Source organism: Amphiura filiformis, unplaced genomic scaffold (assembly GCF_039555335.1).
Source record: "Amphiura filiformis unplaced genomic scaffold, Afil_fr2py scaffold_109, whole genome shotgun sequence".
Classification (NCBI taxonomy): Eukaryota; Metazoa; Echinodermata; class Ophiuroidea; order Amphilepidida; family Amphiuridae; genus Amphiura; species Amphiura filiformis.
Window position 1 is genome coordinate 199,517 of NW_027305573.1, and position 27,598 is coordinate 227,114.

General features: G+C 34.4%; 1 protein-coding gene across 2 annotated transcripts; it reads right to left on the reverse strand.

The window, feature by feature from the left end:
* Nucleotides 1-520: 520 nt before the first annotated feature.
* On the reverse strand, nt 521-27,503 carry LOC140144985 (tripartite motif-containing protein 3-like). 2 transcript variants are annotated; one of them, XM_072166777.1, is made up of 4 exons: nt 27,420-27,503; nt 8,831-8,909; nt 7,211-7,286; nt 521-3,818 (listed from the first exon to the last, which is right to left on the reverse strand). In XM_072166777.1, the coding sequence occupies exon 4, from the start codon at nt 3,806-3,808 to the stop codon at nt 1,745-1,747; it is 2,064 nt and encodes a 687-aa protein (XP_072022878.1). In that variant the 5' UTR covers nt 3,809-3,818; nt 7,211-7,286; nt 8,831-8,909; nt 27,420-27,503; the 3' UTR covers nt 521-1,744. The 2 variants fall into 2 exon arrangements, with proteins under 2 accessions (XP_072022878.1, XP_072022879.1); XM_072166778.1 differs by lacking the exon at nt 8,831-8,909 and having other exon boundaries at nt 27,420-27,497.
* Between the last annotated feature and the right edge of the window lie 95 nt (nt 27,504-27,598).

The following is a 27,598-nucleotide window of genomic DNA, read 5'->3' on the forward strand; positions in this document are numbered from 1 at the left end:
GTGCATAAACGCAGGGGCCTCCCCAAATTTGCAAAAGTATACAAAAGTCCCATAATGTAAGAAATCGCCCCCCCTTTTGGAAAAAAAGTCCACTTTTTCAAAATCAGCACCCCCAAAAAATCCTGCGACGGGCCTGTATATGGCCTTATCTGAGCTTCTTTGCATTTCACTCAGAGGGATGAGTTGCAACCACCCACTAATATGTTAATTAGAAGGAAAAGTACTGCATTATGGGCTTAATCATAGAGCTGTACATCTATAAGCTAAGCTACATGTTTACATACTGTTCTTAGTTAATTTAAATATTATACATATGAATAATAGCTACAACTATACATTAATATTCTTAGTTAATATTATACATGTATTCAAACAGGACATTACTATGGTATATTATATCAGGTGAAAAATAACATTCAGTAAATCTTTACAGCACAAAATTAAGATCTAATAGATTCATTCATTCATTCATTCATTCATTCATTCATTCATCTATTCATTCATTCACCCCCCCCACACACACACCTAAATACTGTGAACGTGATATGGGTGCTTGGCACAATGAAATAATTGGATAATGTAAACAACAAATAATAGATGTGACCATATTCTCAGTCTGGCAGTGTAAACCTTTGGAATACAGTAAATTGGCTATATACTAAGACTAAATAAAATTTGATATAAAATTCATCCTAATGAGACTGGAAGTTAGCACCACTGCCTTTGCATTTCCCAGTGTCTAACCCAAGCCACCTGTTTTAGTCAAGTTCTTTACATGGTCCCCAAACACATTTTGCTCAAGTTGCTCAAATTTGGTTTAAAACCATACCGAAGGATTCAGAAAAAGTATAGTTTGACCTACCTACAATACAACATTCTTGAGTTATAAGCAAAAAACATTAACCCCATTGCAGTCTATAGGGCCTTTTGACCATGACCTATTCGGCAATGTTTCCTAGACATATCCTAGATGGTGACAACTATTCCTATTTAACGTTTTACATGACAAACAATTTGATACCTTTTTCATTGAAATCAGAGCTGTTTTAGTTTCTGACTGCTGTGTGGCCAAAACACTGACCTTTGACCTTTTGCTTATAGCTCAAGAACTATATGTCACAGATAGGACAAGCTTTTCTTTTTCTGAATCATTGAGAGGAATACTCTGGTATGGTATTTTGATAAAATTTGAGCAAGTTTTAAATTTGCTCCTGTGTTGACCTGATTGAAAAACTATACACTTAGCCACTTTTTAACTTTGGGATCACCTGGAAAGTATTTGGAGACTATCTAAGGAAAGTTGGTTTGGGTTAGTCTGGTGGGGGGGGGGTAAAGGTGGTGCTGCTAGCTCCCAGTCTAGATATTCCCTGGGTTTTTTACTAGAATTTTTAGTATGCATGATGTACGTAAGAAGAAACTTCATTTATAACAGCAAAGAAGCAAATGTAGCAAAGTTGATTAAATTATTATTTGATTTGAGATATGGCTAACCAAGCATGCATTCTGATGTTTTATATTGCTTTCAAGAATTTTATCTCATAAAGCACATTTTCATATGCATGGTGTTTGTAAAGTGTAAATTATTTAAAAATAATAACATGGTGAAATTGAATGTTTTTTGAACTCATCTTTCTTGATCACAGACACAAATTCATTGCTCTCACATTCACCTTTGCAGTATCTAGTGTACTAATAATTACCTATCTCTGTACAGTGTAAAGTTTTGTGAGGCAATTATCAGGCACTATGAAAATTCTTTGACACAGTGTTTCGCCCCATCTACTACCATCACTGAAGGCTGATCATCATTGATCACAGTCAATCCCCTTGGGTAATTAAACCCAGCAGCTCCTCCAAATCTTCCCAAGAAATCACCATCTTGAGTGAATGCCAAGACACAGTGAAGTCCTACCAGTGCACCCAACAGTGCACTTTTCACCTCCACAGCAGTGACAAGGATGTTTTCATTTTGATCTAGAGCCATTCCACGAGGTTGCATGATTTTGTTATCCACATTGGTTGAGATGCTCTTGATGACCACTCCTTGATCAGGCTGAAAGACCTGTATACGGCTATTGCCATAATCACACACAAGAAGATGTTCTCGCTTGTTGAAAGCCAGATGCCATGGTTTCTTCAGATCATCTGGTCCACTTCCTAATTGTGAGATGGATTTGACAAACTGTCCTTCATCAGAAAACACTTGGATACAGCTGTACTCACCATCAGCAACATACAACAGTCCTCTGCTATCCACAGCTAGTCCAGTTGGCCTTTTCAGTTGCCCTTCTCCAACTTCCATAAGCAGGGTCTCACCACGATTATAGACAACAACTCTTCCGTTATCCAGATCCGAGACATAAATGCGTTCATTGGTTACAACAATAGCATATGGGTCAAACTTCTGGTTCCTTTTCAGAAGCGGATCTGGGAGACGAGATTGAATCGTGAATTTCTCGTTGACTTTGATGACCTTATGATTACCCTTATCTGCAATCAAGAAACCATCTTCAACCTGCTTGATATCATGTGGGTTGTTCATACTTGGTGCTGTTGTCAGGAACATCTTGTACTCGTATTTTGGTTTCACCAGCAAGTTGAAAGGACAGTTCTTAACAATGTCACCTGCCAGTTTGACTATGATCTGATATTTACCAATGTACTTGGGCATGATCTTGGTCTTGAATGGCCCCTGTGGTGTACACTGCAACTCTATCTGTATGCACTTATGGTTAGGTGCATACACAAATCCAGTGACATCTGCAGCATCATTCTGGGCATCAGAACCCATGTGGTCACGTAACTGGAGTCGAATTTCAACTTCTTTCCCTACTACAACGGAGGAGGGTGCTTCGATATACGATTCACTGGGAACAGCCGTGGGACGTCCAACGACTTTCCCCAAAGTCATCTTTAGACAAAGTTCCTCCAAAGCCCTTTGGTTCCATTCTACAACAACAGTGCTATCTTCACAAGGTGCTAGCTTTGCTTCTCTTTCAGCAATGGTCTTGTATTGGTCCCATACCTCATGTACAGCCATTGATACATTTGGTGAGTGATGTATAGACTGAAACTCCTCCTCTTTCTGCATAGCACTCGTCATCTCTTCCAGATGCGTCTCAAATTCATGAATTTGTCGATTCAAGTTCTCTTCTTTCCTTGTAAAGTCAGTTTTGAGTCTGTCTGCTAGTGTGCGCTCATTTTGTTCCACAGCATCTTTAATCCCTTGTGCTCTCTCATGCAGGTCCCTCACAGTCCGTGCATAGTTACTGTGTAGATCTTCTCTTATTCTGGCAGCTCTTTCTTTGGCATGCTTCAAATCTTGATATCTACCTCGGACATTATTGATCATATCTTGCAACTGTTTTTGTCTCTGATTTAAGAATTCAGTCACCTCTACACAATGGTGACCTCTGTGTGTTGTAAACACACACATTTCACAGACGGGCTCCGTGCAGCTACAGCATATCTTATTAAGTTTGTTCTCCCTATGTTTCTTACAAGAACTAGCATCAGTAGCTCCTTCAGCAACATCCAGTCTTCTAAGATAATCACACAGACCAGCTATTTTAAAGTTGGTGGGATAATCTTTAGCTTTGCCAGGGTGATCTGTCCGGCACTCTGGGCAACGTATGCGGCCTCGATTTGATTTGGTCAAGTTGACAAGGCATCTTTCACAGTATACATGTTGACAAGGCAGTGTTTTGGGAACGATGAATAGCCCTAAGCATATAGGACAAGCAAGCTGATCTTCAAACTCTTTTTGCATGAAATATGCTTGTTGATTCTCTTCTGCTGCAGCAGCCATGATTGTCCGCCTACAGAGAAAACACATGAAAACAGAACTATTTCACTACAAAGTAGATATCCATGCTTCTTTTATTGTGGCCAATTATTGAAATGAACAGTTTACAATTTCATAAACAAACATTTGGCGATCCTTTTCACATTGTCTTTTTATGTTTTTGCTTTTCCTTTTTCATTTACTCAAGTTTGATCAACTCTGCTTGCTTTTCAGCCACAAATGTTATCAATGATTTCTGTTATCAATGACTTATGCTTAAACACCAGCATAATTAAGCATTCCAGAAAGAAATATTCTGGGAAAAAAATCAATGTCTGTCCTGATAGACTGAACCACAATTCAATTGAAATATGCAGAGTAAGCAACCTTAAGCAAAACCACAAAGTTTCATACTGAAACCACAAAGTTTCATGTCTCTTTTTGCTAGGTTTTAGTATGAGTGTGCAAGATACAAACAAAAAAGTAGGTTTTGTACTGAAAGTACTGGTATTCAATCCATGCATAAACTATAATTATATCCACTTCATAATCAAATTAATTCTGCTTTCATGGCAATCTTTCACAAGTGTTAGTTTGTTAGTTAACCCATAGATTAAGAGGTACAGATAGTGCACTATCTGGGTACAGAGGTACAGATAGTGCACTACTATTGTCTGTCCAATTAACTTAGACACCCAGTTTTTGTTACTTATTTGAAAAAATATCCACTTTCAAAGAAAGTCATGAAAGAAAAGTGTTAACATTCGCTGAGACCTAACAGGATTTTTGTGTTTCCAAAGCATTGAGTGAGAGTTTACCAGAAATTCTATTGAAATTGGAAGGTTTTTCTCAACACTTTAAATAATAATCCGGTAGAAGTTGGGTACCATTATTTTGGAAGGTCTCATTATACAGATTTGTAGGTATGGTGATTTGGGATAGTGAATGGATGAATAGTAAATCAATTATACTCCTCACCAAAAACATTTCATAAAAATGAAAAATATAATTCAGTTCATAAAATGCAGACAGTGTTTCTAATTGGCATATTTATTCTTAGTGTATTAACTCAATGATCCCAGCTGTCCCTCAACCAATTACAACAATTTGGCGCGGTATTTGAATCTTCTTCTGTGCATGCTTTTGGATTGGCCCAATTCTAAGAAAATACAAATATTGTATGCCCTATGAATGTTTTGATGTTATTGGTGAGGTGTATAATTCACAATACACTCCAGACGCATCATATCATTTGTTATAATGCACCAACTGTGACATCTTATAGAGGTTGTGCATGAAATTATTGATTGGCTCCAAACAAAGGATTTGAACCAGTGTCATTCACGAAATCATGGCACAGTAGTCCATTCAATCAAATATTGTCATCAACCTATTTGATCGTAGTGTATTTGTTATGCGTGTGAGACGACCTCTCGCGGTAGATTGAAAACATGCTTTTGTTGAATGCATTTGAGTAGACCACCATTATTGTGAATTAGTAAAAGGATCAAAGAAAAAAAGGTAGAATCACTGATCAATATGCATGATTACAATGTTCAAACACCCCTTACTGTAAATAGATTATCTCATCAAAAGTTTCAAGTCATTAGGAATATTCGGCTGGACCCAGATATCTTGCTGTAAATCGGTAAAAATTGAATAAAAGTAGACAAGGAAGAATATTTTTTCATCGCTTTACTAATAATTTCTGTTAGGTCTAACCGTGTTTAGCAACTTTTCTTTCATGACTTTTTGCCAAAGTGAAAACTTTTCGAAATATATCCTAAAAATCGGGTGTCCAAGTTATTTGGACAGACAATAGGCAAAGTCCCTGTGCTTTGTATGCAATGAGAGCTCTCGCATATTCATGAGGGCAGTGTTGGCCACAGCCGGTATAGCGGAGCAAAATGCTACTCAATTTTGATCAATTTGCTATACAATTTGGAAATGTGTAGCAATTTTATGCCATACACTTATACAGTGAATTGTGCAAATGTAAAAAAAGTATGTAGTGCAAGTTGATAATGCTATGCATAAAAAATGTCTTACGTCCAACGCTGTATGAGGGCCAATCGTTTTATGGACCGTGTCTAACAAATCATGCACATGTTGTGTGCCTTCGCGTCTAAGTGAAAGACAAGAAAAACGTCTGTTTTATTGTCTGTTGCACTTCATGGAATGATTGGCTCCAAGTTAGATGATTAACAGATAATGTTGGGACTTCCATCAGTTTCTTTTATGTTTGAATTACCTGATGTAAGCTGCATGTCCACAGTAACATAATCTTTTTTTTTTCACATTTTTTTTCACATTTATGTACATACATGTAAACAAAAAGATGTGTTCAAATAGAATACAGGGAAACCCACACATTGATTTTAGAGGAAAAGAAAACTAGCATCTGATGCAAGCCTCACCAGATTTTAATAATGGAAAGGCATTATTACTTTTTTCAATTACAAAGTATAAAATGGAAAACAAAAAACAAAAAATCACTTGTCAGGCCTAGGTCTCTCCACACAGTGCTGTGTGACAAATCATGCAAATATATGTGCATAAAAACAAACCAAGGCAGTACATGTAAGGCACATAACATACACACATGACACAAAAAGTAGTAAATCAGTTAATCAATTAATTTACCAACCAATCAATCAATCAATCAATCATTAAAATGGTAGAATTATGTGAATGAGGAGAGCAAAGAAAATTTGGCAGAAACATCAACCTCTGGTTTGATTGACCAATGCTCTAATTTAAAAACCAAAGGTATTCAGTCATATGATGGACAGCGATCCCATTTACTGATATCTTTGTTAAGGGCTTGAAAAAAATGTTAATTTCCCGGGAAGGAAGCTAAATTTCCCACAATTTATAGCATGTTTTTATAAACAAAAAAGACACAATTTTCCTCCAAATACCAGAATTTTTCTCAAAACACCAACATTTCCTGGGAATGAGCTTCCCAAATTCCCCACTTTTTCAAGCCATGTTACTTTGCTCGGGTGCTGAGAAGACCCATGAAACAGCACTGTCATGTGGCTGAGGATGACTCCCACATTACGATACAAACCAGGAGCACAGGGATTAGTATTTAGCCGCAACATCACTTGTGCCCTCCACTGTTGCTTTCCGGGTTGTATCATGTGCATGTGAGACAGTTGGTATATTCTGTGAATTTACATGTTACTTGCACCATTGATCATTCATTCTTTTGATCATGATAATTGATACCTTTTTGTATGTTTATCATACATTTTTGGGCACTAGATTACATGGAAATTAAGTCACCTTGAAATTTGGGAAATCTTCTTGGGAAATCAGTAACACATTTTTTGTAATTCTTGTTATGCCTGTTGTGTCTTTAAAATTTAAGCCTTGATTCCTGTATTTTTTATCATCTTACTAATGTTAGTTCATAAATACCTGCAAGTAGTTGTTGTGAACAAGATGAGCTTAGACCTTGAAAATCCAGACGTACCAAGCGACCCTCACACCAGAACTGGAAAACAAGGCAATTAGGCCTGATTAAACTGTGTTTTAAAATTAAAGTAATTTTCATATAATTTTGATATCAAGTCAGAGTACATATAATCATGAAAAGTGTATTGAATTTGTGCTACATGCATTTAAAATCTAGCCATTATCTATCAGGTTCCACCATGATTTAATGTTTCATGATTCACTCCCTATCAGTTATATTTCTCTTGTTAATTATTGCTATTGTTTTTGTACATTACAATGAGGACATGAGCCAAGTACAACGTATCATTGACAGCAATCAATATGGCATACCGTATTGTTTGTAATAAACGCCCCGGGGGCGTTGCATTTTTCCAAAAGGGGGGCATTTATTGGAAGTGAATTGTCAGTGAAAAAAGCTTAAAAATCGTGTTCAATTTCCCGATGGTGCTCGTATTAAAAGGAGGGATTTAAGACTATACATGATGGCGGCGCCCACAGAAAATGATATTTTCGTGAATGCAACAAAATTACACCTGTAAGTGCATGGAGTTAGTGAAATTATACCATAATTAGGCAATGAAATAGATGGGAATTGAGTCATAATTTTGTCCATTCAATTTAGCGATCATGACTGACATGACTGATGTAAGCCCAAGTTAAGCTTACCTACACGATATCGTCGATATGTCATGGAAATGTTCGCATTTTTGTCAATTTTTCACAGAAAAATTGGAGGGGGCGTTTATTAGAGGGGGAGCGTTTATTACAAACAATACAGTATTTAAATTTTGTTTTTGTTTCCTTGCTCATACAAAAAATGTAGCACATATAAAACAACAGTACATCTCTTATAAAAGGTAAAGCGAAAAATACACATGGAATATCCTTAGGTAAATGATTCTTCCTATTGACCTCGCCTCAAGTTTTCAAAAGGTTTCATTATTGCCAATAAAATATATGAAATGTAGTTCAATTACTATCTGCATGAAATCACATAAAACATTGGATTAAATTATTTTACAGAGTCTCTGGGAAAACATATTATAAATCTGTGTGCCAGGTCTGGAAATCTGGAAGCTGCTTCAAGGGAAATGTTAGCATTTGGAGGAAAATGTTACTTTCCAGAAAGAAAAAAATACAGGAAATTGTGGGAAACCTTGGCGAGAAATTTGGCTTATCTTCCTGGGAAATAAACATTATTTTCTAGGCTTATTGTACACAGTGTCCTTAAACAAGCCTTGCTTGCTGTGACATATTTTTATTTTTAATACATGATATATAGTTATAAACAGGCGGCGGATGACATGATCGAGCCGGCAACTTGTGAAACCGCCCGGCCGTATGGCATTTTCCAATATAGTCGGTTAGTTTTGTGGGGTTCATTATCGAACCCCAACGGTTTTAGCTTGTATTTATATTATTTATCAACATAGGCCTATTTGTTTGGGATATTTCAAGCGTTTTAAAATGTCAAAATAATCCCATTCAATTACACGGTTGACGATGAAAATTTACTGAATTTAGAGAATGCAATGCGGCCACCACCTGGTTATAAATATACTACATGTAGTTAATAAATACCTGCAAGTAGTTGTTTTGATCACAATCAGCTAAAAATGTCTTGAAAATATATATGCAGATGTCGATCCTCACATCAAAACTGGAAAATGAAACAATGAAGCCCAATTAAACTATGTCAGATCAAAGAATGTATATATCCCAACCCAAGAAGCTCATCAATCTCATAATTACAAGAAAAGCAGGGGTGTCTATTATTCCGTTATTCGCCCCCATATGATTTTACCCCTTTGGGGAAGAATTTTATGTTTTAAAAAAGAAAGACATTTTTGAGGTCTGTAAAGGGGGGGCCCCGAAAAATTTTTCCGCGATGAAATTTCTTTGCATCAGGCCCTCCCTAACAAGTGTTTGTGAATACAAATCAGGTTTTGACCAGTTTTGACCGGTTTAAACCTGGTTTTAACCGCTTTGTGGACAAAACAGGTTTTGACCGGTCAAAAGTCCATCCCTGATTAGAGGTGATGCATGTTTACGTTGTTGTTTCAAAAAAAAATTGAGGGCGAAAAACGATCGAACATTTGGTTGTTTCTTTCCATTACTATCGTATCAAACCCCCAATCAAACCAAGTAGCTGAGAAGTTAGCTCAATATGCCAGGAAAATATTATAACTGGCGATGACCCCATGTTGACCTTGGCTAAATCAGTGCATTTTTGCTGGAAAGGGTCCGTAAAATAGTACTCGACATCCGGTTTGGTGTATTGAAAATGCCCACTCAGCAACTGTCAATCAAATACGGGATTGTCAATTAAATACGGGATTGTCAATTAAGGGGTGGGGTATGAACGTTTGGACAGTATTTATTGTGGGACATTAGAGCACATCAGACATCGAATTGCACTCTGAATACGAAGAATGTCCTTCTGATATCAAATAATTTTGATTTTTTTTAATTCGCAATGTAATACACATTTTATGGCAAATGATTAAAAATTGATATTTTTGATATTTAACAGTACTCGAAGTAAACTTTATAAATCTGATGATTTATACTTAAGGTGTATGTAGGTGGGATGAAAAGCCGACGATCAATTGGAAATTTTGACCTTTCGTATTGAAGATATGGATTTTTCCCCAAAACACAAAAAAAAATTAGGTCTTTTTTTGAAAAAAAATCCATATCTTCAATACGAAAGGTCAAAATTTTCAATTGATCGTCTGCTTTTCCTCCCAGCTACATACACTTTAAGGCTAATGGAACTCGATTGTTAGTTTTAAGTTTCCTATTGACCGCCCGCATCACTTTTTCAATTTGACAAAAACTTTTATTATTTTCATAAAAAAGTCAATGATCTGAAAAATGAAATGGAAATAATCAAAATTGAAACTCTCAAAATGTCTGACATCCCCTGCTGATCATAATCAGCAGTTTTTCTTAGTTGTAGGGGTAGAGGATGTAGTAAATAATGGAAATTTAAGGATTACCTCATCATGTTTCTAGTGATTACAAAAATTGCAAATTTCTTTTCATTTTAATGAAAACAAATTCAAATCTTTTCTCAATCTGTTGCAAAATGTCTGTAAAGATGATCTAAGCATAAATACCGGTTTTGAGATGGTCTTTCATCAACAATATATACTTTGGTACTGGTGGGGAACCTAAATTTGGAGAAAGCTGTTCATAAAATCACTGATTTTGTTGACATAATGGATAATGAAAAGAGACCGAATAATGAATAATGAAATAGCGACCTCATCCTTTTTTTCAAACATCCAATCGGAAACTAATAATCGAGTTCCATTGGCCTAAGAATATGTCATTAGATTTATAAAATTTACTTCGAGGACTGTTATATATCAAAAATTTGAAAAATATCAAATTTTAATAATTTGTCATAAAATTTGTATTGTATCGTGAATTTCAAAAAATGAAAATTATTTGATATCAGAAAGACATTCTTCAGTATTCAGAATGCAATTCGATATGTCTGATGTGCTCTCATGTCCCTAAAAAATACTGTCGAAATGCTCAAAACGCTCATTCCAGACCCCTTAAATACGGGATATATTCCTGTTTCACTATTGAAGCAGTATGCTCAATGTTCGTGGTGCACACATACGTAAATTTTAGGTCAAGTGTTACTCCGGCATATTAAAATACTAGCTATGTGTACCGGTAATGCCCTAGCAACTGTCACTAACACTGCCGATGTGTCAATCAAACTGCCGTAAAGTGACTTCACTTTTTATACAGGGATTGAATACGAGTGTCACGGCTCAGTGTAGTGCTATGTGTTCATTTTCATACAGCATGCATGCATGCATTGCATAGTTCGAAACGCAAACTAAAAAAACGGGCAAAACAGGCACGTCATTTATCGGTACATGACATTTTCATTATTGGTATGCTGCGCGCCCTACCATGCCTACGGTATGGGTTCCCTGTACTATGCAGTATGCATTGCATGCATGTGCATGGCATGAATCATGATGAGCTAGGGTACATGTATCTTGTTGTTCATGTGTTCAATCATGTGTTATCCAACTATGAACTATGCTATGCACTACAGTCACATACACCCATCAAATGTGTGTCATCAGCCCTCAGATCGGCCCTCAGACACACACATACAGGCATAGAGTTCTGCAGTAGCATGTTTTGTTGACATTTTGTGTAATGTTTACATCCATGACAGTTCTAATACCGTACCATCAACAGACAACTCAAATACAAAGGATATCAGTTGGCAATCTTAAGGGGGTACTTCACCCCTGTGGTTAATTTGTGACTATTTTTACATTTTTCGCAAAAAATAATAACACACTGGTAACAAAAGTTTTGTTATTTATGGTAAGAAATAAGGTGGTACTGTGGGGCTCAATGGAAAAAATTACTAAAAATTAATTTTGACAACCAAAACCTAAGTGATGTTGACTTATGTTGGTACTAGCATAATAATGGATTCATAAGCTATCACATAGTGTAATCTATGTTCCACCAAGTGGACACTCGTTAAAGCGCAGTGTTGTAGTCGAGGACCTCATGTCCGAGGCCAAGGCCAAGGCCAAGGACTTGGTGTCCGAGGCCAAGGCCAAGGCCAAGGACATGGTGTCCGAGGACAAGGACAACCCTCCGAGGCCAAGGACTTTTGTCTCCGAGGCCAAGGCCAAGGACCAAGGACTTTCATAATAATGAACCATACTAAACCACGCCCGTTCGGGGAGCGGGGTCATATTATCATCAACATACATTAAATAACGCTGCACAATAAGCCTATTTATAAAACTTTATAAAATAAACATGCCTAAATTGGGCTCTTTATCCTAGTTTGGACCAACAAAACACAAGTATGTTGTATTTTCAAACTTGTTCATTTTATCGGTTTATCTAGACCACCAGATGGATCCATATAAGTAGTGAAGATTATAATATAACACGCTTTTAAATGTGTTTGATCCTCATATCTACCATTTTGATGTCAAAAAGCTAGACAGTTATGTGGTATATATATATGGCTCAAAATATGCTAAGGTGTCATATTATAGCCATATATTTTGACATCTTTTTTTTAAAATAATAATTATAGAAATGGAATATTTGCTAGTTTAGTGGCAAGTTTAGGTAGTAAAGACATAGCATACACAATTTAAGTAAAATCCTTTCACTCTAAATAATAAAAAAATAAAAATAGCTGTAAAAATGCCTATTTTTACACTTTTGTTTGTAACATGCCAAGAGACGCCTTTTTTTCAACAGCTTTTAATTTTTTTTATGGATCCTTATAGAAATTCATGTGACCTGTTTCCCAAAATGGTGCAGTAAACCAATCAAAAAAAACAGAAAGAGGCATTATGAATTATAAGTTAACAGATTTAAAAGTTTGCCTTATGTATGTTACTATTGTCTGTCAAACTTTTGATTGATTTTGAAGTCCCTCAGTTTTTATAAACAAAGACTTGAAGCATAAACTAAAGGGTAAATCTATTGTAAATAACTTCATTTCTCCATATTATAATCAATTTGTAAGTGGCTGCCATCTTTTTTGAACATATAACAATTTTAAAATTTTTCTTGAAATGTCTGTCAAAATATAACATACGCAAGACGGTGCTGTAATTCCTGCTAAACTAGGGTGATACAGCTAATTATGCTACATGACATAGCATTTAGCTCCACCTAGCTTTGTGGCACTATCACTTTGTGAGGAGAAGCTTTTTGATGACACAATCCATTGTTAAGTGTTGTCTGTCAAACATTTGTATGCATAAGTAACATACATAAGATTTGTATGTGTCTGTCAAAATAACATACATAATTTGTTTAAAAAATTAAAAATCACTTGATGTTCACATTATGATGATAGTTTAGAGTTTATAAAAGTGTTTTAAAACATGTGATTTATAAACTGCATGTGATCTTTATTCAATTTCCCATCTTGAACTACTGTTTTTGCCAAATTATTATTCTGTATGTTACATTTGACAGACATCTTGCGTATGTTATGGCTTGACAGACACACATATTTTATTTATAACAATTTATCCTCCTTATTGTAATATTTGGACACATTTTTTCCACAATCAGTTGCTGTAGGTCCTACACCTAAATAACCACAAAATACCTTATGTAATACTTTATAAATTTTTATTTGATTGCAGAAAATCATCAAAATTGTGTCTGTCAAATATAACGTACGCAAGGGCTAGAAAATTAAATTTGTGAAGTAAATGGTCTATAACTTATCTTTTTTTTTTAGTGTATTATGAACGATATATGTGCATACTATAATTTAAACCTGGTTGGAGACCAAAAGAAAAGAGCTGGAAAAATAATTGTGTGTTACACTTTTATGACACCTTAGCTTATTTTGAGCCATATCAGTGGCGTAGATTTCTTGTTGACATTGAGGGGGATGGAGTTGGGACATTTTCTTGAAGTAATGTGAATCCAGCAGCTTATAACAACAAATAAGTTGATGGTACAAATATGTGCGTGAAAAAATGTGCCATATTGAAGCAAAACTGGGGGCTAAAATGGCCAAATAATTAGGTTGATTTGGTCAGAAACCCAATGCAGGCATCAACATTGGGGGGATGAGTTTATGGACCATCCCCCTGGCAAAATATTGGGGGATTTATCCCCCCCCCCCCCTGGATCTACGCCTATGGTATATATGTGCGACAAAGCAGCCTAAAATGGGCATCTATCTTAAGATCAAACGCAGCAAAATGAAGCTGATGAGATTAACCAAAATAGATCAAATTAATTTGATCACTGGTAATCGAAACATGTCCTACAGTAGCTTCCAATGAGTTTCTTAAATTATTTAAAGAACCTCTTGTGTCTATTCGATATTCCTATTTTAGGGATCATATTGGCTGAGTGGAATTTTAATATAAAACCACATTTCTGGCCTCCATGTGTATATTTTGCAAAAAGCAAAGATGATAGTTAAAAGTGCACCAAAATAAATATGTGTTTGTATTTCAATCAGGTACAATAAAAAGCTATCCTTGTCATGTTTCTCTAAAAAGTTCCCAATTGATAACTAAACAGCAGATTGTGTAACTCTATTACTCTTTAAACATTTGCCTGCTTTTTTGATGAATTTGCCTGTCCTTGTCGTGTCCTTGTTGTCGAGGACCAAGGACTTTGAGGTCCGAGGCCAAGGCCAAGGCCAAGGACTACACATCCGAGGCCAAGGACTTCATGTACGAGGACCAAGGACTTCAAAACCTGTCCTCGAGGAGTCCTCGAGGCCAAGGACAGTACTCGAGGACTACAACACTGTTAATAAAGCGCAAAAGCAATTTGTGTGTAAATCAAGACCATCCAAAACAGCTTTCTTACAGTAAAGAATAGGAGGTCATCTGGGGTCACATACAGTAGTGTACATTGTACATGTGCCTGCTGTCACAATCTCACACACAAAATTTTGGGCAATAAGCCAAATCGCTATTGTAACTTCCGTTTTTTTTAGGACACTTTGCCCTTTGACCTATCTGGAAAATTCGGGTTTTGTGCGTACAAAATATAATTTAAAACTTGTTACTAAAATAAAAACAAACTTAAAAAACATTATTATTAAATGAATTAATTATTTAAATATTTTTAATGATAACATTATGACAATAATAAATAAATTATTAATAATTACAGCAATTTTCCCGATAGGTCAAAGGACAAAGTGTCCTAAAACTGCAAAAACTGTCCCACAATGCATTGCAAACTTCCAATGCCGATTGGGCTTATTTGGTGACACTATCATTGTCTGTAACTTCAAAAGTATATGGTCGCATGTCATAAGTTGGGTACAATTTCCATTACATGGTCAAAAATGACAAAAAATGTATTTTTTGATATGTTGTAAATATTGACAACCTCTAATAATTAACACCATTTTTAACCTTAACACATGCTTAATTTTTGAGATATTGCTTAATTACTAATTAATTAATACACAGGCGTCTATGTAAATCTCAATTTTCAAATGCATTTTTCTCAAATCGGACCTCAATTACAAAAATGACTGTTAAACTTTTATTTTACGCAAGAATGTCATCAGATTTGGAGGATATGTTCTCAATACATTAATGCTTCAAATGAACTATTTCAAATAATTGTATGTATGTTAATTACATTGTGAAGGTCAATGACCTTTTTACGAGTAATTAGCAAAACGGTTATTCTATTATTGAGGAAATGAATATCAAGCAGAGAAATGTACATTAGCATGTTGCTAAAAATACTGAAATTCAACTAGGATTTCATTAAAAATGAAAAAAATGGAACATATAACCCTTTAAGGTGGTACTACACCCCTTGATAAATTTGACTATTTTTGCATTTTTCTCAAAAAATAATAACACATTGGTAACAAAAGTTATGTATATTATAGGGGCAAGGAATCCAGTTACTGTACACTCAAATTTTAGTGACTCGAGCGGTACTTTATTTATGATAAGAAAAGAGGTACCGCTAGAATATAACTCATTTCTTATATATATTGAACCCCTTGTCTTGAATCACTGAAATTTCTGTAAAGTATATTGGATTCCTTGCCCCAATAATAATACATAACTTTTCTTACCAGTGTGTACACAAAATGCAGTTACTTTTTGAGAAAAATGCAAAATTAGTTACAAAATTTATCAGGGGGTGTAGTACCACCTTAAGTAGGTCAGTAATTGTTTTAGTTGTACAAATTCAACATTCAAAGCTGTCAATACATCATACCCTCGCTAGATTTGAAAAAGTAACCAAAAGTTTTGACTTGCTGACATGTGAATTTTCACATAGGCCCTATTGCACGCTCCCGCATCCGCCTGCTCCACATCCGCCTGCTCCTCCACCCCTGGCATTTTTCATTTCAACTGATGTAATTTTTTTACTGAATAATGTATAATTATATGCTTCAAAAGATTGAAAGAGTATAAAATTAGGCTTAAAATGAGGTATGAACCACTGCTGTAGGATATGGGGTTACGGAAAGCCAATCAAATTTGTATCACAATTTTCAGAAAAGTGTAATCCCTCCACCCTTTTTGCATACCCAACTTATGACATGCGACCATATGCACTAGAAACATGATTGACCACTTATTGTTTAGGTAATTTGATTCTCTTTCAAATGAAAGAACTTTCAGCTAAAAATATTGAACTTCCAAATTTTATGAGCATACCTACCTAGAGTCTTAATTTTTGCAGGGTATGTATATTGGTTTAATATAATCGTGTAAAAAAAAAGAATTTTAAAAATTCAGTGAGTGAGGGCGTCCTCCTCAGCAAATGAATGTCAATTTGGAGTTATTAGGCCAAGGCTCAGCCATGTCAGCCTAGGCTAGGCCCTTAGGCTAGGGGCAACTAAAACTGATATGAGGTAAGTTTTATATGTTTGGAATCTGTATTGCCTATTCTGAAGGAATTATTGCCATGTAAACAAACCATATATGGACATGGTGTACTGCTTTTCAGTACCCTGTTTTCCATGGGTGACTTAGGGGTTCATTCATATATTTTCATGACTCAACGTTTAGTCATGAAAATATATGAATGAACCCCGTTCATACATACGTAACATTCTGCGTGCGGTTATTTTCCTCCACAAGTAAAAAATATCGTCATTTTAGACTAAAAACTACCAGTTTCTTATCCTTTTTAAAAGAAAATCGCGTACATCATTCGGGCGCTGCGTAAATAGCTTCAGACGCTTGAAAGCTTACGTGAAAGTATATCCTACTCGCGAAAGCGCCCATCGGTTCTGACGCGACTTGTTTACGACCAGAAAGCAGGGCTTAAACGTTGTTCATACATACACGCTATGTAACGGCGCGCGTGATTGGTCGAGAGCCGGGCATAAACAGCGTTTATGCCCGGTGTCCCGGATGTGCGATCGCGGGTAGGAAAAATGAAGGAAAATCATGACTTTTAATAATGTTACTTGTAATTTTTTTTTTTTTTTTTGATGAAATAAGAATTACAAAATGTTCTTGTATGTATGAGCGAGGGGTTCATTCATATATTTTCATGACTAAGCGGTTGTTTATGCCCTCGGGCATAAGCGGCCCCTCGGGCATAAACAACCGTTTAGTCATGAAAATATATGAATGAACCCCTAATTTATGCCCGCCTATCGACCAATCACATATGCTGTTATATAACGCGTATGTATGAATGTACTTAGACTCGCTTGCCAGTCCTATATACGCCGTACCTATGTATATTGAGGACTGGCTTACGCCATTTTGGATGTCAATGGGAAATACACACTTAACGATTTGCGCCGGTTAGAAACTTGAAAAAAAATCTTTAAAATTTCATCAATGTATATAAAAGTGGTACCAACCGTATTGTGCTTGCTAATTTAAGACTCGGTTGAAACAAAATTAAGGATCGAAAGCATTTTAGTGTCCAAAAAGGCAAAATTATCGTCAAAGTTCAGCCGAAATCGGCACCCTTGCGAAGGGTTCAGAATTCGATTCGGGAACGAAAATATCCGATCTTTGCGATCAAAAACACAAAATTACAACTTTAAACATACTATTGGCAAAAGACATTATTACCAAACAATACAGAATAGAAAATTTGACATCATTTTCTAAAAAAAAAAAAAAAATTTGCTCACTAGACATCGAAAAAGTACGCAATCCAATTCCCGTTCAAACGCGTGGGAAACTGAAAGTGCGATAATCGTAGACTCGCTTGCCAGTCCTATATGGTCATTTTCACGGTAAAGGGTGTAACTTTGGATTTTTAACATTTTGATCCGTAGTTTTCTAATAAAGCCACAGAATTCCATGATTTTTGGCCACATAAGTCATCTAGTTAGCAGCTACCTTGGGTAGCATAATCATCTTCGGGAGTTACTGCGTTCAGTTTTAGCAGGCTTAAATGTACCTAATATTGCCATTTTGAAAAACTGTAAAAAACAGTAACATTTTGTAAAACCCTGTGTTTTCTTCAGTTAGTTCATGGATAATTTTTCTTATCCTGAAAGTACGGTCATATGTTCAGTAAACACTGCCACATTAGATTTAATTGTGAACAGCCCTGTATTTTTGAGAACCGGACTTCGATATTTGTCGTTTCGAGGCTTCATTTTCCGTTAACAATTGTTAACAAACTTTGTGGGTATAGCTTTGGTTCATAATTCTTGGTTATTTCTTCACTTCTTCTTGATTCATAACAGTTGATATCTTAACTTGAAATGGGTAACAAAAATTAGTTGATTTGCAAGCTTTTAAAATTTTTATAAAATCTTGACTTCAAAGAGCCGATTTTCCGTTAACTTTTTTGAAGCCTCCGAAACAAACTGTTCAGCAAGCTTGGGCAAATATAAATAAAAGAGCTCATCCAATCTATTTATCAAAATGTAGCAAAGTAGATCCTCAAGTCACTTGTTTTTAAATCATGGAGATATATATCACCGTTTGAAAATGGGACCCAATACAAACTTTCCGTTAACAATTGAAGCCTCCGAAACAAATGAAGCCTCCGAAACAACAGTAAACTTAATTATCATCTATGCATATCTAAATTGGTATGTTCCATATTGATATCTGCATTGTAATTGTTGCATGATATGTGCAGAATGTCATAAATTTAAAAAAAAATTGATATTATGGTTAATGCTTGAAAAATATACTGATATCCAAGAAAGCCCGTTTCGGATGCTTCACATGCAAATAACACCATACTTAACAAATGGGTGAAAAAATTATCACGTTATAAATCTGCAATATCTGCCGCATAGAATCATTGATTCAATACACACAAGAAAATAACAGCTTAGATGATCCCAACAGTGTTGTTTTCAAAAAAACTACTTCTGCCATGTTTAACCATTGTAAACATGAAGCCTCCGAAACCAAAAAAATGACTTGCTGTGATAATTTAATTTTTGTCACAACTGAAATTCAATACTTAGAAGCAAAGCATGAAAATTGGTAATTGTGATATTGTTTACCTATTTTTTCATGTCAACTTGTAGTAGTTAGCCAAATATTTTACTTTTATGATCACCTGTGTTGTTAACTGAAGCCTCCGAAACACAAATCGCTTGAATTGCCAATTCTAAAAAATAACTCCAATTTCTGTGAAACTTGGCTGGGAGGTTCCTTTCATCAAGTAGTATTTGTACATGAAGTTAGACATTTAAATTATTTTAGGAACCCAATTAAAACTTAAAAAATATGTTTAAGGTTGGGAAATTTCCATTGCAAATGACCCTTGATGTTAAAAATTTTCAAAATTGCAATTACAAACATAGCAAAACATGGTATAAAATTTAACTTATATCTGTTGACTTACTTTGGAATGGGATTTCACATGTATTCCAGCTTTCATGTCATAATTTTCTGAGCTTATGTAAAATACATTTTTTCTTAGATTTTAACCAAAATGTTATGGAAATGTCAAATTTTTTATCAGAAATCAAAAGGTTTAAGCCTTGAAACACTATTTTACTGGAATTTAAGTTGCTTCTATGCATGATTACAGTAAACAGAAACATATTGAAGTGGTTTGAAATTTTGACCCTAAAAATCAAAAGTTACACCCTTTACCGTGAAAATGACCATATACGCCGTACCTATGTATATTGAGGACTGGCTTACGCCATTTTGGATGTCAATGGGAAATACACACTTAACGATTTGCGCCGGTTAGAAACCTGAAAAAAAATCTTTAAAATTTCATCAATGTATATAAAAGTGGTACCAACCGTATTGTGTTTGCTAATTTAAGACTCGGTTGAAACAAAATTAAGGATCGAAAGCATTTTAGTGTCCAAAAAGGCAAAATTATCGTCAAAGTTCTGCCAAAATCGGCACCCTTGCGAAGGGTTCAGAATTGAATCGAAGCGAAAATATCCGATCTTTGCGATCAAAAACACAAAATTACAACTTTAAACATACTATTGGCAAAAGACATTATTACCAAACAATACAGAATAGAAAATTTGACATCATTTTCTCAAAATATTGAAAAAATTTGCTCACTAGACATCGAAAAAGTACGCAATCCAATTCCCGTTCAAACGCGTGGGAAACTGAAAGTGCGATAATCGTGACTAAATGTACTGTACATGTAGGGGAAACAGGACGGTTCGCACCCTTTCAATTTCGGACCCGTGCACTTTCGCCCCTTTCAATTTCGCACCCGGGCACTTTCGCCCCCTTTTTAAACCGCGGGTAATGTGCTGCTGTTGATTGATGATCGATCGCTTCAACTCCCGGCGGTACAGTGGGGTGTTGTATGTGTATAGTATTGGTTGACTGTTTAGTGTTGATTGTCTGTGTTTGCAGTACCGGTACTGAGTCCAGCGTGTACAAAAGGAAATAGTATGTTTACCCGGGAATGGATGTTGATGGACTCTCCGGTTCGATTGAATTTAATAGGCCTATATTATTACAATATATTAAATGTGCTTCGACTGAAGATTGGTATTCATTATGTTTTTGATTTGTTATTTTATTTTACTTAGGCCTATTTTATTTCATTTCTATTTTATTTTATTTTAGGCCTATTTATTATTTTTATATAATTATTATTATTATTATTATTATTATTATTATTATTATCATATTATTATAGTATTATTATTATTATTATAATTAGAATTATGTTACCTTATTAGTACTTTATTAATAGCTATATAATTTAGTGTTAAATTATTTATGGCCTATAAAATTTATATAGGGCCTAATATTGATATGGCCAAAAATTTGATGGCTTATAATTTATAATTTTATCCCATCTTTATGTTGCCGAATTGATCTTCTTTGACATGAAACTAATGGGAAAAAAATATTTAGCAAATTTCTCAAAGACAAATGCGCACAAGCAAAACAAATGCCTGGCAGCAGCTTTGTAAATGCTCTGCTGACTTTCGCCACCTTTCTTCACCGCTAGTTTTAGCTGCCACTAGTACGCGCCCGGGCGTGACATGGGTTCAATCAATGCAATGGTAGCCTACGGTGACTAGGCAGTAGCACGCATATATTCGTCCCAGAACATACCCGTACCGGATCGATTGCTTGACATAAGGTGTGACTTCTTCAACCCATTATGTAATGAATGGCTTACGGAAAGCGCCGGGTATGGTGTGGGTTCAATCAATGGTACCGTAAACAGACTCGCAAAAGTGCCATATGCCTAGTGACGTACGATCGATTGCTTGACAAGCCCCGGGCCCATGCGACGCGTGCGGTATAAACTTGTCAAGAAATACATGCATACAAAGATATTTATTTACGAACAATATGCTACGATTGCAGATTGAGAAATATTACAATTGCATCCTTATTCTTTGCCAAATACAAAATATTATTAATCAGGAAAGTTTTCTGTTTGTTTTAATGAGAAATGTAAATAATGAACCAAATGTTTTAACTTTTATGTCTTTTAATGAATGATGTATTTCGTCTGTGTTCTTAATTAATTTAATATATATACAAGTGTTACATAAATTGTATAAAACAAAGAAATGTAAATACTTTAATGAAATTTGATATATTTGTCTTTTTTTTGATGTATGATTTTTTGATGTTTATGTTTTTAAAACATTCTTACATATATAGGGCCTATGTATAATTCTACAAATTGTTATGTATATTGTTTTCATGACACAGGGCAGATTTAGCAGATTTATCTGAAGGGTAACCCTGTATAAATATGGTTTTAGTAAATAACATAAGTAAATAAACAAATTTGTGGAAAAAATGCTATCCAATTCTGCATTGTAAACAGCGTGGTAAATAAGGCGGGCCCGGGGGCCCATAGCCCGTGAAAATCAATGCGGGCCCGACGAAAATGTGCCATGAGGGCCCGACTGGCCCATGAAAAAAATAAGTAAATAAATAAATAAATTTAAGCTTACTGAAAAACGGGACTGACAATACAAAAAATCTTCCAAGACATCGTCCATACTACACTAATTCATAATGGAGATTCATTTCAAATGCTGAAAAAAAAAAAAAAAATGTGTTTATTTTCCACTCTCAATTCATTCGGGCCTGCAAAAGTTTGTGAGGGCCCCTAAAAATTCAAGAACAAGGGCCCAAATGGCCCGTGGTCATTTTTGCTTATTTACCACACTGATTGTAAATGATTGACATTTATATGTTCATGATTCATTTTGTTTACCGGCCTGTCAATCACGGACTCATTATGACGATGCTTCATTAACACCACGGCATATCTTACGCGGTATCTTAATCCGCTTTATACTTTATACCAGGGAATAAATAAAGATGTTTATACCGACAATTTTAAGGCAGGATGTTTGAACTCGAAGATGTCAATAATGTAATAGCATCTATTTCTTAGATATTAATAAAGAAGATCGTGCAAAGGGGATGACTTTCTTTCTTTCTTTCTTTTTTATAGTGCCTTTTTTTTTCTGTTCTTTTTATCAAGAAAGCTGCTTTGTCTTTTGAAACATGTCTTGTTTTTGGATGTTGCTGCACATAATAATTTATTTCTATCAATTAGATTTGTTCAGTTCGTCTTAATTTCTTTGTATTTATTATTTTTTCTTTTTCTTTTTGTTCTTTTTTATCTTTCTTTCTTTCTTTCTCTTTCTTTCTTCTTCTTTCTTTCTTTGTTTTTCTTTCTTCTTTCTTTCTTAACACCCCGGGGGGGGGGGAATAATTATTGCACAGCCCCTTCCCAGCAAACACAAAACGTTTTCAACATCATTCGCAAAAAAAGGTTATACAAGGTTGTCAGAAAACCTTTAGATGTCGGGTTATATAAAGGGTAGATTAATGGTATAAAACGTTTTTATAACATTAAAAAACATTTGTTCGTAATTTACTGCACAGCAAACACAAATGTTTTACAGAAAACATTTAAATGTCGGGTTATATAAATGGTATAAAAACGTTTTAATAACATTCCAAAAACGTTTTTGAAAACTTGGTGCAAATCATTCTAAACAGAATGTTATTTTGGGGTTGAAAAAATAACAAATGTTTGCCCAAAATATTTACAATAACGTTTTTAAAATGTTTTTGTGACCTTTATATAACCCGACATTTAAATGTTATTAAAACGTTTTGTAAATAACATTTTAAGAACATTTCTGTGTTTGCCTGGTGCAAATATTTTAATATATAATGTTATTTAAGTGTTGACAAAATATTTGGCCAAAAATGTTTGCAAAAATAGTTTACAATGACATTTCGAAAACATTTTAAAAATATTGTTGTAGTGTGTTTTCATACAAAAGCGTTTAAAACGATTTCATGACCTTTATATAACCCGACATTTTAATGTTATTAAAACGTTTTTACCTGAACCAAAACCCAAAATATAACTTATTTAAAACGTTTAAAAAAAGTTTTTGTGTTTGCTGGGTTATTATTATTAGGCATGTCCACTAAAAATTGAAGTACTTTTAAATTGATTCAGACCTAACTTATTGGCTGGTAATTCTCGCTATTCGCATAAAAGGCGCCGCCAGCGGTTTGCGATGTAATCGTGATGTATCATGGGAAAAGGTCGACATCCAAGTCAGCATAATCTGAATATTACCATGCTATTACATAGGAACACGTGACAATATTTTTTAGTTTGTCAAAATAAAGGTGTTACACGCGAATCGATACTCAATAATACTTAATAATGTGATTTGAAATGTGCACAATTAATTTTTTTCTATCGATTTGCGTGTAATAGGCCTACCGTTATATTGACAAACTAAAAAATATTGTCACATGTTCATATGTAATAGCATGGTAATATTCAGTATGGACTTGATGTCGACCTTTTCCCATGATACATCACGATTTTCCCATGATACATCGACGATTACATCGCAAACGCTGGCGGCGCCCTTATTGCGAATAGCGAGAATTGATGAAAGAAACATTTTGGCGTTTAAATAATCTTAATCGGACGTTTCATTCCAGAGATATGGCCTTTTGAGTGTTACGGTTTTATATAGGGCTGCTAGAACATGTTAAAAAGTTAAAAGTCCAAAAAGGATTACTAACAGAAAGTGCAATTTTAAGGTACTTTTTCTTAATGTATTTATTAACTAGCGTTATCTGGAACATTATATTTGCTTATAACAACATGAAAATAAGATCATCCTGAAAATTTAATCGATTTTGTTGACATACAACAAAAAATATAAGACCTCAAAACCCATGGTTTGTTTGGTGAAACCGCAATCATGATCATAGATGGCCGCCATGGAAAATATCTCCATAGAGGAGATGAACAATAAGTGCATTATTTCAAATGAATGGCGGTAGTCTTAAACATTGTTCAATCTTTTACGGTCAGCACATTTTATCTTCAAAAATTATTATATTTCATCATGGCATATTAAGTTTGGTAATATTAATCACTACCAATTTTGAGAAATTTGCTCCAACTCAAAGGTTATCTTTAATACATTGAGCAATACACTGTGTGTGCTTGGAAGCCATGATGGATAGCATATGAAATGGACATGGTAGTGAGAAGTGCATGATTTGAGATGGGCCGCGGTAGGCTTAAACATTCTTAAATTTCTTAACATCCTGTACATTTTGTCTTCAAAAATAGTTACATTTACACATGACTATGTAAGTTTGCTCGTCTGATTCACTCCAAATTCGGAAATAATTGCGTTTGAACACCTGATGCACGGAATGGTGTCACTTCAACCTGTTGGAGTTCTCATCTCATTAAATTTTTCATTAAAAAAAGTTGATCTCTGCATGAAGGAAGGTCCTCTCTATTTACTGACCAATCAGGAGAAAGTTTGGTTAATGTTTTCCGGTGGAATCAGGAATTTCTTGAAACACCCTGATATAGACCTACATTTGGATCAAAAACAAGTATGTACGCCATTTAACAGGCCTGGGATTTCTTGTATCGATCAGTTTCTCCATAGACAATACGTGTGTGAGTGCACGCACACAGTAAATGAAAAATCGTTCTAGTGGAAACTGTATGGACAGTGGGCATCCCTATTATTATTCTTATTATTATCATATTATTATTATTATCATCATATTATATTTTTAAATTAACTTTGTTTATATTATTATCATTGTTAATATTATTATTATTATTATTATTATTATTATTATTATTATCATTATTATTATTATTATTATCATATTTTTATTATCATAATATTATATTATTAAATTAACTTTGTTTATATGTTTTGTGTTACTCCCCCATTGGATTTTGTGTCATACTTTCATTGTTTTTAATTTTATCCATTGCTTGTTGACACTTGTATGATCCTTTTGGATCCATCCTTTGGTCGTCAGTTGAAAAAAATTTCCCCTGTTTTTATACATATTATAATTAATAATTAAATATAAATTTATTATTATTACTATTTTTATCATTGAATTCTAATTATTTCATTATTTTGGGTAAGCCTGCTGCTAAAATATCTGGCCTGTAATATATTCTGAGAAAAAAAATCGTTCTTCTATTTTGTTTTAAAATATCCTTTCTTTCCTTCCTTCCCGGGTTTATCATGACTTAAATGAGTGCATGCCCGACGGCCCAGTACTATAAACATACTACCCCGCATTGCCGGGAGTTCAAGCAATCGATCGTGCATCAATCAACAGCATGACAGCAGCACAATACCGCGGTATAAAAAGGGGGCGAAAGTGCACGGGTGCGAAATAGAAAGGGGGCAAAAGTGCACGGGTCCGAAATTGAAAGGGTGCGAACCGTCCAGCATTCCATGTAGGAACCCATGGATTCGATCAACATGATCAATGCAATGCAATGGTCACAGTGAAATACAAATTACACAAACCGTTCAAACCCAAGGGAACGTCCTGTCTAGTTCTTTGTTATATGTATACCCCTAATCCTCTTAAGCCGTCTTGGCAATGGATGACTGGATGTTTATGATGGGTTTTGATCGATTGACTATCACTCGATTAATATTTAGTTATAATATAACTCTTATTTATCATCGTGTATTTATCATTATTTTTTTTTATTAGGCCAAATAAAATAAAAAACATGTTTCACGTCCGGTTTTTGAAAAAAAAGGAGGAAGAGGGGCTTTTATTTTGTATTTTTTATCATAAAATCGGTGTAAATACCCATAATTAGAGCTGTTTTAGTGTATACATTAATGCCTGGAAAAAGGAGGAGGCCTCTTTTTATTTGTTGTTCTGAGAGATAGGCCCCCTCTTACTATCACAAAACCTTATAAAAGTGTTTCTTGTATATTATAGCAAGGCTATAGAAAGCATCTCTACTTCCTAGACATATTTTTTGAAAAGTTATAAAAAAATTTCAAAAAATAAAAATAAAATTGAAGAAACCTTAAAAAAGGAAGCGGGAGGGGACGTGAAACATGTTTTATTTTTTATTTGGCCTTATCCATTATTATTATTATTTTTATTAAAAATATTATTATTTAATATTTAATAATTATTATTCTATTATTATTATTATTATTATTATTAGGCCTATTGTTGTTGTTGTTATTTTTATTATTTATTGTTATTATTTTACTAGGCCTATTATTATTATTATCATTATTTTATTTTTAAATTTGTAAAAATACAATTAAAACGTAGGCCTACACTGAATTCATTTTACATTTTTTCTTTAAATCCTTTTCTTTTTATAGGACTTTTATTATTATTTATTTACGTTTATTTGTACAGCTATATATTATTTGTTTATATTATTATTATTTTTTTAAAAATTTCTTCAGGTAACTTTCATTTATTTATCATTCATGAATTAATATAAATTTATTTAGGTACTGTAGGCTAGCATGATTTTAATTTATTTGTTACTTTAATATTTTACATGATAAATCTCTAGTAGGCCTACTCATGCTAATATATTATAAATTCCTGTAATTTTTATTTATTTTGAAATCATAATATCATGATTCATTTTCATTTAGTTTTCATTTTAAATGTCTTTTTATTTTTATTTTTTGTTGTTGATGGTACTCAAGTACTTGTGGCTTTTGATACCACGGAATAATCGAAGTCAAGTGGTACGTGGTGACTTCCCATAAAGAGATTAATAATATAATGGACGTTCCTTGGGTTTGAACGGTTTGTCAAATTACAATCGTAGATTTTTACAAAAAAATGGTCCCGAGATTAAGAACATATCATATGTATAATATAGCTACATCGATGAATGTACTTACCATGTTACATTTCAATATTTCTTTGCTGCATTCAGATTCATGCATTTTTTAGGCTGTGCATGTTGCTCAATGCATTGCTTTTATCAGGCCGTTGCAACTCATATGCTAGCGCAATACAAAAAGGTGGCGACAGCGTCGGCTTTCCCTGTGTATTACCCTGCACTAACATGGCGTCCAAT